This window comes from Pelecanus crispus, chromosome 6, assembly GCF_030463565.1.
Source record: "Pelecanus crispus isolate bPelCri1 chromosome 6, bPelCri1.pri, whole genome shotgun sequence".
Taxonomy (NCBI): Eukaryota; Metazoa; Chordata; class Aves; order Pelecaniformes; family Pelecanidae; genus Pelecanus; species Pelecanus crispus.
Genome location: NC_134648.1, coordinates 11,922,482 through 11,934,925, shown reverse-complemented (window position 1 = coordinate 11,934,925; position 12,444 = coordinate 11,922,482). Strand labels below are relative to the sequence as shown.

At 39.4% G+C, this 12,444-nt stretch overlaps 1 protein-coding gene across 3 annotated transcripts in view; it reads left to right on the top strand.

Annotated features, from left to right (window-relative positions):
• MICAL2 (microtubule associated monooxygenase, calponin and LIM domain containing 2) overlaps positions 1 to 12,444 on the top strand; it is a 108,395-nt gene that overhangs the window by 30,947 nt on the left and 65,004 nt on the right. The window contains exons 12-19 of one of the 3 annotated variants that reach the window (XM_075712349.1): positions 1,073 to 1,272; positions 1,783 to 1,895; positions 6,192 to 6,263; positions 6,839 to 6,988; positions 8,163 to 8,267; positions 9,794 to 10,006; positions 10,228 to 10,329; positions 10,945 to 11,076. In XM_075712349.1, the coding sequence (XP_075568464.1) occupies positions 1,073 to 1,272; positions 1,783 to 1,895; positions 6,192 to 6,263; positions 6,839 to 6,988; positions 8,163 to 8,267; positions 9,794 to 10,006; positions 10,228 to 10,329; positions 10,945 to 11,076 (1,087 nt within the window). Of the gene's footprint in view, positions 1 to 1,072; positions 1,273 to 1,782; positions 1,896 to 6,191; positions 6,264 to 6,838; positions 6,989 to 8,162; positions 8,268 to 9,787; positions 10,007 to 10,227; positions 10,330 to 10,944; positions 11,077 to 12,444 lie in introns of all 3 variants that reach the window. The other 2 variants (XM_075712350.1, XM_075712351.1) reach the window with 2 other exon arrangements.

Genomic DNA, 12,444 nt, shown 5'->3' with positions numbered 1-12,444 from the left:
GGATATCAGGTGGGGAGAGAGAGTGCAGAAAGCAAAGTAATCTTTGCTGTCTGTGGAAAGCATGCCTCCACTCTCCCTAGAAAGTTGATAGATTTATCTTACTGAGCTAACAGACCTCCTGCTGTCTAATTGACATTGTGTTCAGATCTTGTTCACTTTTTGTATTAAATGGGACCGCTGAAGGACTCGGCCAGATGAAAGCCGGGCAGGCACGAGAGGCGGCTGCCTGTGGGCTGTGGGCAGGGCTGGGGTGGAGGGCTGCCTGCAGCCCCCTGGCTCCAGAAATAGGCAGAGTGGGTGGGTGGGAGGGGAGAGAGGCAAATTCTTTGGGGGTTCAAAAACTCACATTCCTTATGAGGAGAAGGAAACTACCCTGCCTGGAGCTTTGTAATTTATTCACGTTTATTTTAATCATGAATTTTGGAAGCTGTTCAAGGGATCAGAGTCTTAGAATAGGTCCCATAGAAAATGGATTAGCGAATGGATAACACAGTTCCAGATGTGTGATGTACTTATTTAGTGCACTGCTAAATCCAGTTAAGACATGGACAGGAGGTCTTCATTCAAACTGTCTGTGTAACACTTTAAAAAGAAAGGTAGTGCCTGGGCATGAGTGTGTGCACACATATGACATGTTTGCTTCATAAAATGCTAGCCTAAATTTACTCCTCCTGGCTTTGATGATTTATAGAACTAATCAAAACTAAAAAGTCAATTGCTAACAGGTGAAATCTATAGTACCACAGCTGTATTTGGAGAGGAAAAAGGTTTCTTAGCACTTCTGAGGAGGAATTGCATTTCTTCATAAATAAGGGAGTCCTTTTTTGAAATCCAGTTCAGTGAAATAGCTTTTAAATTACATTTCTGGCAAAGCCAGGATTTGTAATAATGGGATTTGTATGAGACTTTTACCTTTGGCACTGTGTAGACGCTGTAGCTTTGACCCAGTGAAATGCCTGTGCTCTCATTCATGGTGCTGTTCTGCACATCTCCAATGGGCAAGGGAGCACTGTGTGTTTCCGAGGGGAGCAGAGAGCAAGCCACCATTGATACCAGTGTGTTGTCCCCACAGCGACTTCGATGCTCTGAACGAAGAGGATGTTGTCAAAAATAATCAGCTGGCGTTTGATGTTGCTGAGCAGGAGTTTGGGATCCCCCCTGTGACCACGGGGAAGGAGGTGGGGTCAGCCGGGGAGCCTGACAAGCTCAGCATGGTCATGTACCTCTCCAAGTTTTATGAACTGTTCAGGGGCACACCTCTGCGGGCAGTAGGTAAGCTGAACCCAGGCTGCTCCTAATTCTGGCAAGTTTGGGGAGCAGAAGCGCTTCATCCAGGCTGCTTATGAGCACAGCTCTTGAGCCAAGAGTCCTTTCCAAGCTGAGCCGTTCTGGCATGCGAGTGTGCCTGCTTCTGTCTGCAATAGTTACCTTGTCCTTAAAAAAGGAAAGAGGGAAAAACTTGATTGAAGACCAGGGTTTTGTGGGTCCTTGGTGGTTTCAGAGAACAGGAGCAGCTGGATAACTGCAGCTTGACATCATGAAGTTCATGTATCAGGTCGTTAGAGTGATTCTCTGGTAAGGATGACTGCATATGGCATGTCCATTGCTGGGTGTTTCTCTTTGTTTTTTAAAAAAGAAGTCACCCTACATTGTATGTATTTGCTTTTGTTTGCCTGGGTTTCTTATATATAATTGCTACCAGCACTCAATTGGAAAGTTCTCAGTCAAAGTATTTTAAAAAGAAACCTGAATAAATATCCTAAGCAGTTGTTTTTTGAACAGATGCTGGCGACAAGCAAAATGGAGAAAATAATGATCTTTGTTCAGCAAAATCATCAAACTTCATCTTTAATAACTACATCAATTTAACTTTACCAAGAAAACGAGTACCAAAGGTGAGTTGTGAAGGAAGACTTGTGCTACAAATCTTTCTTTTATAACAAGATGCAAATAAATGGTCAGCCTCAGAAATAAGGGTTTTATATATATCCTACTATTGAAAGACCTGCAGAAGGAGATTTTTTTTGAACATAGTAAAAAAGTAAAATAACATTTCACAGTAAACAAAGCTAACACACACATGAGCACTCAATCATTATGATGTTTGCAAGGATAAAACTGAAGCATTGTCAGTGTCAGATTGCTGAATCAATAATAGTCCCAGTTAAGCATTCTCTGTAAATGCAAAATTTTGAATCACAGTGAGAATTTGAGTGCACTTGGGAAGAATCTGGTTCCATTGTCCATGTCAACCTCATTCAGTGTAGGTAAAAGTGAGGGGAGGAGGATGTTTTAATTGGTGTGTTTATAAGTTGTGGTTTTCAACTTGAAATATTTGAGATCTTGGCTCCATTACCTCTATTGTCTTTTATGTTTTACTTTTGGAAATTTTTCAAAAGGTGTTTTTAGGAGGTTTTGTGAAATGCTAGATGCTAGGTTTTATATCTTTGTTGTGGGCTTTGGGGGTTTTTTTTTGTTTGGCCTTTTTTTTTGAGATGGGCAAGTCTGGAACTTTTCTGGGCTATTTCTGCCTATAAGAAAAATAGTACCATAGTTCTGTATTCTTACAGTTAAATATACAGCTATAATACATATCAGTTCAAATAATCACTGGTATGCTGGAATGCTTATTGATTGGGTGGGGGTGTTGTTTTTTAACTAAAGCAGTGATTAGAACAGTTTGTGGATGCTCTTAAGGTTCTGGAGGGAAACTTTCAAATCCTTACAGATGTATAAAGCCTGCAACGGTGACAAGCAGTCGGCAGGTTGACTAACGTGACTCTGAGATAATGATCTCTTAGTCATACCCATATACTTTTCTCTCTTGGTCACTTATTAATGAAAAGTTATTGACATGCCCTGTTTATGTCCCTGTATAAAACACATCTGTGCCCATACATGTTACGATTAAAGACTCCAGGGCCTTGAAGGATTATGGAGACCTGAGTTAATACTGTCTGGCATAGGACTGTGTGCCATGAGAGTATTGCCTCTGTGTTTCTGAATGGATTATAACTTCAAAAGTTGTACATGATTTAATTTAAAAGTTACTCTAATGAAATTATTCAGTAATAAACTGTTTCACCTTCTGCCTATTCATTAACTTGGTCCTCTTCTAAAGGAGACCTTGAGGAGGGGCTTTGCTTTCACAGCCAAGCCTACTTTCATTTTGACTTCAATTTAAATGGGGAGTGTCTGCACAATCTGGCTCAGAGGCAGCAGTGTCTCAAGTCCAACTGTTGCAGATTAACCAGCACGAGTTAGCAGCATGTACTCCTCCACCAAAATGAATTTAACTTCTGCATTTTCTGAAACACGGCTTAATGCAAAACTGTTCTAGGTTTTGAGTTTCCTGGGCTAGCCAGAAACTATGTATCGACTACAATGGTTCTCAAGTTCTTTCTTTGTTTCTTTTTTTCTTTGCTTTTTTTTTTTTTTAAACAGATCTCCTTAATGCTTAACTGTATGGCTTCATTTACACCTATACAGAGACTCTTAAGTTTTGCCTGCAAAAGTACAGATTTCCTACTTCTCGTGTAATTCAGTGTCCTTAATAAAAGTTCAGGTGTACATGCATGTACTGCATTTCCCAGTATTTTAATATATTGCTTTTTAAATTTGTTGCTATCTTATCTTCTCAGTTTTGGTAGAAATGTGATTTCACCCCCACCTGAAGAATTACTCCAGAATTTCCAGATATTTCCTAGACTGACTTATGTCTTCAATATTTTCTATCCATAAACACAGTTTCAAAACCTGTGGACAGTCAATTGCCCAGTAACCTCATATATCCTTCTTGGGAAATAACTTTTCCCTGCCACCCACATATACACAAAACCAAGCGATATGTTTCCCAGCTAACCAAGCAGTGAGAAACCAAAGAGGCAAAACAAACATTGCTTTTTCTTGTGGGTGACTTCTTTAGAAGAAAAACTTTTTTCATGACCACAATGTTGTTGTTCTTCCATCAGTTATTTGCAGAAGTAAATAGACTTTTAGTAGCGGGGAGAGCTTTCCATTACTAAGATGTACAGCCCTCTGACTAACCTCCCATCATGAAATAAGCCTTCTGTCATAACAGGAGGTATAGTTCTTGGCACTACATGAAAGCATGAGGTGATTTGCTTGACAGGTCCCTTTGGTTTCACACTACAGGGGCTCCTTTGAAAGGAGAGTGGAAGTGCTATTTTCCAAATCGGCTTGGGGAGCAGGACTGTCAAGACCTTATTTTGTATGAGGCTTTGCAGCCTTGTCATGGACGGGGTGTGGAACTTAACGAGAAACACAGTACTTGGGCAAGGACAGAGACTTGCGAGTGCCGTAACTGTCTGAAACTAGCTGAAATGAAGCTCCTTGGAAAGCCACTGCTTGAGTTAAGAGTTTGGCTGTGCCTTTGCTTTTATGGTTCTTTCCCCTGCAAAAAGTGGTGCTGAGCGTTATCCAGGCATGACAGTAGGAGAGCACTCGCATATCACGGAGTCAGAAACCAGCCAGGGAAACAGAGTGTCGCTTACTGAACTTTCCGTACCACCTAGTTTGTCCTTTTATGTGGCTGGAAGAGGGATCCTTATCTGGGTGCTTGTTGTGAGAGACCAGGAAGCGGGGGCCTGGAGCTGGTGTGGCAGTAGCTGTTCTGGCAGCGTGTGCTGGGCTGGACAATGTTTTCCATTCTCCTACGAGTGTCAGCCAGGCTGGAGAGGAACTGAGATTTCCTGTGCTCCAGACTAATAAATGAATGGAGGTGTTTATACAATAAAGGGTACAATCCTTTTTCTTGGAGTTTTGCTAGGCAATTAAATTGTTTTGTCTTTCACGTCTTTGTAAATACGTTAATGAAAGTCCTTTATGTAAGATTTTTGAAAGGCAACATCTTGTTTGCTCCATTCACTTAGGCAAATTCTGCTTTTATGTGGTACAGATTATTATGCAGAATACATTGTGCTGTTTGTTGTTCACTCTTCCTTGGTAGACTAAGGATTATAGGTATTATAAAGCTAGGTTACTGAGAGCTGGTGCTTGAAAGGCAATGTACCAAACCAAAGAAAGTAATCAAAATATTGTCATCTGATTCTTTTGGTGTTTGCCCAGAAGTTGTTTGGGATTACTTCTATTCACTGCGTAATGATTTATTATAAACAGTGTATATGTAAAAAGGAAGCCTGTATTCTTTGATCTTTCTCTCTTTATTCTTTTTTCTTTTTTTTAAGTTGGCTGAGCAATCACTAAGTTACAGTGTGGGCAAATGCAAATAAGTGGAATGTAGTTTATTGTTCATAAAATATAACCTAACATGACATTTATCAGACAAAAGCCCTCTTCATTGTACCAATTCTTCAAGACTGAATTTAATAAGAACTGATATAAATTTTTAAGCATTGACTATTTTGCAAGCTTGTGTGCACTGAGTATGAAGTATTATTTATTGTGTGTGTAATCTCCAGTTCAGTAAAATGATTGAACATGTGCATAGCTTGAGCACAAAATAAGCAATTTGGTTGCTTAAGTACTGTAATGTAAAGCCATAATCCGGGAGAGGAACGTTACAAGGGAGACAGACATTTAAGGCAGACAAAAACAGCTCAAAAAAAGAAGGTATGTCTGCACTAAGAACACATGATCTGCATGCAGATATCTAGGTTAAGAGATGTGCAGGCTTATAGTGAGAGAGTGAGGGGGTTTTTTTATTTTGTTATTTATATGGAAACCAATGTAGTCTAGACTAAAATGCACAGAATAACTGATGCTGTAATGCCTTTTTCTTCAAGGATGTGCTAGTGTTTTGTGAATTATAAACTCTGTAGTACTGAAAGAGGACAAGATAAACGCCAACGTTGTAGGGCCTGTGTTCAACAAAGCGTACAAGTATGTGTTTTCACCCATCGGAGTCCAGTGGGAGCTCCCAGTCAGAGGTTACAGGGCAGCTTTTACATACGTGATAACTGCCATGAGGGCCACCAGGCTCCTCGCGTGAGGAGCGATCCTGCTGAGCTGGGGGGCCCTAATGAGGTGCACCAGTGCAACGAGGACCCCCACGCGCTGGCACTGCTCACCTGGGTTTGCCTTGTTTAACAGAGGCCAGACCACACTTTCCTGGTTATGAAAGTTAATATCCTGGGAGCAACTGCTTGGGTAAATCTGGTAACTGCTGCAGTAAACCATAGAACTTGTTTTGGCTTGTTTTACCGTTTCAGGTTGAAGGGAAAACGGAAGAAAATGAGACTAACAAAAGGCGTCGAAAAGGTCTTTTTGGTGTCTTTGAGGAGGTTGGTGTTCAGTGGTGTCTACACATATCCAGCTTCTTGATGAGCTGAGGAAGCAATGGGAGTCGGCGGGTCAGGGCTTGGCCTCTTGCTCTTGGCAGGACCAAAAAGCCTCTCCCCTTAAAACCTTGAATTTACTAAAGAGCGGCTAAATTTATTTAAATCATTTGGTAGGGAGAAGAGCATTACCTAAATTGCACTAGTTTTCTTTCTGACCCAAGAACATCTAAGGTATTAGGTTGTTTCTTTCTTTTTCTTTTCCAAACTCAGTTATTTAAAGAAATTTTTGTTTGAAGAGTTTGCACTGCAGCTTGGTTCCTAGCCCCTCTCTGATTAGTTACCTTTGTGATTCTGCCTTATCATCACCAGCACTGATTCACGTTCCCTTTTTACTGTGCTCTGGGACCAAAGAAAATACTTTTTTGGTGACTTCTGCGTGCTAAACAGTGTAATTTTTAATATACTGTAGACTGTATTTCCTTTCGCCCTTTGCTTATAAGGATGTTATCTCTTTCCTTCTTTCTTCATGAGTGTCATAGGTAAACTCAAGAAAAACATAGTTTGTTGTTTCCTTGCAGGCTTCAGGCTTTTCAAGCCAAGGGACAAATGCTGGCAAAGAACAGAGTGATGGCAGAGAAGGCATGAACCAGAATAAAGTTAAATCAATGGCAACTCAACTGTTGGCAAAGTTTGAAGAGAATGCTCCAAATACAATTTTTAGGAGGCAGGTAGGTCATAGATGAACATAAAAGTATCTCTGAAATTAAACTGTAGTCCCTCCTTGTGAATATGATGTAGATTTCCAAGGGAAAAAAAAAAAAATGGATCTGTTATGCATTTGAAGTGTGTTGTCTTTTTTTTTTTTAGACTTTATGCAAATTAAAGGTATTCGTCTCAATACTTAGCAAACAAATATGACTAATATAGACTGACTAATACATATGAATATAATCTATTAATATCTGTTATATTAATAAAGTGTAGTGGAATTGCAATGTCTAGAAATCTCTTGTAAACCAGTCTGTAGAATTTTTGCTTTGTGTGGAAGTCTAAGCTGGCTGCATATGGTATTGCAGAAGGACTTTTCTTTCCTGTATTCTATGAATAAGGGACACTACATATCCAGTCGAATCTTTCTTTGTGGAAAATTTAGAAAGCATTAGAAGGGAACCTAATCTTTTGCAAGATGTGTCTGGCTGCCATTTCCAATCCTAAAGTAGGCATAATGGAATATATTTGTACATTCCACGGCATTTTCATTGTTTGTTGTCAGTGTGACTAGTGATGTTTTAAAAATAATGCCATGCTGTCAAGGTAGAGATGATAAGCTCAAAATCACACTTCAGCCGGCGAGATGGTTTGAGTCAGCTGAGTTCAGATCTGTCACCTAAAAGATCTGAAGGAAGGATAAACAAGGTGTTGAGGTTCCGTCAAGGGTGGTGGCTTTCTTAATTCTTTGTGCTTGTACCCATTTGTTTATTTACATATCTAAGTCCCCCAGAAGTATAGGCTTCATAGGTGTCAAGTGACTTTCTCAGTCTGTGAGCCGCTGTTGTTTGCCCTCTACCTGGCTACTTGTCCATGCCCTGAGCTTTCTGCGTGCGATACATGTGCAGAGGTTTGCTTGGCCATGTTGAAGGAAGCCTCGATGCTTTACCTTTTGATCATAACCGCTCCTAAAGAATACTGAATATGCTGAATTTTAAGTATATCTTTGATTGTAGAAGGGGTTAATAAATTGGGTAGGTGACAAAAATCTGCAAAACGTGTTGTTAAGCTCCATAGTAATGTCTTTTAAAGCAGCTTTTATTTCTTTCTGCCTCAAAAGATCTTTGAATACTATTTACTGTCTTCCTTTTTTTTCCCCACTCTGTCTTTATAACTTTAAAAATGCTTTACAAGGAGCTAATAGATAGACCAGCCCTGCTCTCTTCTGACCCTCCCGTTAATCCTCGCTTTGCTAAACCTAAGGATCCAAGTCTTCTTCCACCTCAACCAAAAAGGCAGGTAGGAACTCATATGGGTAACACCTGACAAGCATACCATTTCTCTTGCTGCTGGGAACTTAATGTTATTGTGTAACTACAGAATATATAAACCAGTATTTGGATGTAATCTGCAGCATTAACAGATATATTTAGCTGAGAACTGTGAAAACCATGTTAAAGTTTAAAGCTATTTTATACGTGCTTGACCAGATGAGAAAATTATTTGAAAGAATCAGTAACTGTGTGGGGAAAAAAACCTAAAAACATAGGCGTTGATTTCTGTGTTATCACATCTAGACTCCGGATTGTATAAATATAATTACATAGCTACATTTAACATGTGAGAAAACTACAGCAGTATCTGAAAATGTGTTTGTGCATGTACTTGATGCTTTGGGCTGTTGTAATGATAAGTCAAAGGGAGTTTTCCACCCCGAGAAACCTGGCAAAAATACCTAAGATAAAAGCTTGAGCATTGAAAAGTTGATACTGATGCCCAAGGTTTTTTTATTTCTTTAAGTAGAACTTACAATAAGAATTTCTGTTGAAGGCTCTTTTGCAGCATCTTATACATGGGGCAAAAAGTTTGAATACATTGTCTAAATTTTTCTCTTAGTACTTCCAATGAAAGCAATCTTATATCAAATAGTATTGACATTCACTTTACACTAGAGTTTTAAATGGAAGTAAATACCGGGCAGTGGCATTTCAAAAGTAGTCTGCAGTGAAATGAGGTCTGCATTGCCTGTAGGAATCTGCAGATCAGCTTGATGAAAAATGTGGATTCATAAACCAGTTGAGAATTGTTGTTTTAAAGGCAGGTGTGCTATCCTGAAACATCAGGAGCACACTGCAAGTTGATTTGCATTAGGTTTTTTAATTTTAATTCTGAGAAATTTGGAAAGTTTGTGTGTATGTTTGAATTGGGCAGATAGGATGAAGTAGAAAACTGTCATGAAAAGACCAACTGGAAGGTCATTTTTAAGACTGAATCTGATAAAGCTGAACTGGTTCAAATGTCTCATTTACTTCAAAAGCTATTTTATATGAAGATTCAAATTCAGAGACCTTTTCTGAACTCCTCAGAAAATGCTTTAAATCTGAAATACATTATAGCTTGACTTGGGTCAGACTAGATCTAGAATTATGCTGATAATCTTACAATTTGATTGTAAGTTTAGTTTCAGGCAGATGTGATGCTAAAAAAAAAAAAAAAAACCAAACCTTTGCTAAAAACCTTAAAAGGAGATGTAGTGTCATGTTCTTCTGCACTGATGCTATCCGGGGTTATTCATAAAAACTGAGACAAACCTAGAGAAGGATGTCAAGACCTGTGTAAGTTATGTAGGACTGATTTATTTCAGTGCATGGACACAAGCGTCAGAGATGCAGTAGATAGTATGCAAAGACTGATGTGAGAACATCTTATTTCTAGTTATGTGCATGACTGTGCTGCGCTTTCGGAAGCATCCTTAAAAGCTGCATATACTGCATGGTAGTGCAGAAAGCAGATTTTTTTTCACTTCAAGTGTTTCCCAGTTTCAGGTGGTAGCTAGGAGTGAACACGAGGTCAGGGAACCCAAACAGTCTTTAAATGGTTCTGATCATATGGCCAGGAGAGCAAAGACTGTACAAAAAACAGATACCCAGCCCAGTCTGTCAGAAACCTCTGAAAATCTCTCAACTGCCTGTTCTGCTGCATTTGTACTTTCTGGAGTGCTTGAGCGTCTTCAGCACCTGGAGGAAAAAATGAAACAGGTGACAAGCCATTTCTTTTCCTTTCTGTCTCTTACCTGCATATATTAATCTATATACTGTATTTTCCCTGGATATGCTGGCTTTTTCTCTGTTGACTTTAGGTTATATTAAGGCAATAAAAAGTCTTTCTACAAACTTGCTGTATTCTGATGATGTATGTGACATTAACTGAAATCTCTCTCTTTCTTTTCTTGGCTTTCCTTCCCTGGCTCTTATTGCAGAAAAGAGCTCAGACCATAGCAAATAGGGAATTCCATAAAAAGAACATTAAAGAGAAGGCAGCACATCTTGCCTCAATGTTTGGATACATGGAGATTCCAAAGGTGAATATTAGGTTTTGCACCTGAAGAAGTGCTGAGTTAGAAGATGTGTAAGAATTCATGGGGGCAAAAAATTGCAGTGGTTTTGGTTTTAACTTTCCTTTCATCCTGGGTGGATCTGAAAAGTAATGTGGATTGCACTGAAATTGGTAAAAATCTTTGTTTAAATATGATTGCATAATTTAAGTGAGGTAAAACACAATCTAAATCATAAAGGTAGTCAGAGTATTTTAGCACGAGAGAAATGTGTTAGAATAAACCACGTCTTGTGCTTAAGGATACACTGGTAGCTCACAGTTCCTGATGAACTGGTGAGCAGCAGCTCCTGGTCAGTGCAATCTGGCATTTCTTATGTTTCATTATGCTTTCTCCCAGCACTATCTACCTTACTGCCCACTGTAAATATTTTTATAAGAAAACTGAGTACAATAATATCATTTGCTGTGAAGGTTTTGCCATGATGGTTTCCATGGTTCTTTACTGTGCAGAAATAGAGAAAAGAGCAGAATTGTAGTTGTTGTCTTTCTATTTTTTTGATGCATGACTATGAAATTATTCTCTTAACCTGTGCTAATGTCACTGTCTCTTGGATAACTCTCCTGTTTCTGCTCTACACAGAATAAGCTACCTACTAAAGGCTTATCCCATTCTCAGCCCCCAACTCCCTCTTGCCCTCCACCTCATGATTCAGCTGCTGCCTCTTCTCCATCATCTGTCGGTTCAGCTTACCCTGCTGTTCCTTCTAGCCAGGTACTCTATTAACACATTTTTCCTGTAAAATCCAAACTTGCGCTAAAGCTGCTTGAGAAATGGCTTGGATGGAAGGCACTGCCAGCAGATCTGTTGTATATGTTGTATTTCACATTTTGATCAAATTTTCCTTTGTTCACTGTTGTTAATTCTGCATGTTTGTAAGAGGAAAGTCATCATTAAAAATAGTTCAGATATAAAGCTAAGGAACAGAGGAAATAGTTCACAAAATTTTTGCTTCGATTCTGAAAATTTTGCATTGCTGCTTATTTTAAATGTTCTGTTGTTGGATAATACCACAGGCATGCCTAGCAGAGAGCTTCACATTGTATAGCTAACTGGATGCTATGGGATCGATTAGTTGTTCTTGGGTGGCATTTGTGTTTCTGTCATAAGAATCCATCTGGACCGCAGAAGAACCTGCACAATAATGGCTATTTTAACTAGAGGACATGTCTTACAATTGTATGAGCACTTGTCAATACAGACAGATTTTATCATTGTTTTGTTTGTTTACTTATTTATACTTTAAACTTGCTTCTGCACATTAACTGCTAGAACACAGTTCTTTGTAATAGTGAACTTTACAGGGAGGAAACATGCATACTCTGAATGCAAGCAATTAGAAGAATTGAATCAGAGAGATTCAGCTGTTATTACTTATGCTGATGTTACAATGGGCTGTGCTTTTATCTGTGGAAGGTAAGATGACATTGGCTTCTAGGGCCCCTTGTTTTGGAAGGATTTTAATTGAGGAAAGTTTGATATTTTTCAGCTTTTTGGGGCAGGTAAAGGCCTGGGTTCCCTTTCCTTCACCCACAGATTATGTAGCAGCAGTCTGGGAACACTGCAGTATCGAACAGGGTTCATGTGGAAATAAAGGTGAAAACATCAAGTTTCTAGAAGTATTGAAGGTGACTGCTGTGACCCAGTGCAGGTGCTGCTGGAGCTGGCAGCTCTGCCTGACACAGGGAAGAAATGCTATTCAGCAAAATTGGGTACTGTCTCCATTTACAGTAAGGAGGGGCAAAGCATTCTGCCTGCTTGTTGTATTTAAGTAACAGAAGTTTTATGAAATACTTGTATTGCCCAACTTCAGGTAAGCCATGGCTGAAGGTAATTTCCCATCTGGTGGGCATTCAGCAGGATCATTTAGTGGAATTGGCCTAGATCTTTTTAGGTTATTTTGCACCATATTGTTGATACTGGTTGGAAATCAGGCTCACAGCCTCAGCAGTAACTGAGCAGGTAGATATTGAGCTGACTTGCGGTTTGCAAAGGCACGTTCCTTGGTTGAGATTGAGCTGTGTTGAAAAGACTCCCTTCCTCTCATTCCCCAGGAAAATATAAGCTACACAGCCCTTCAAG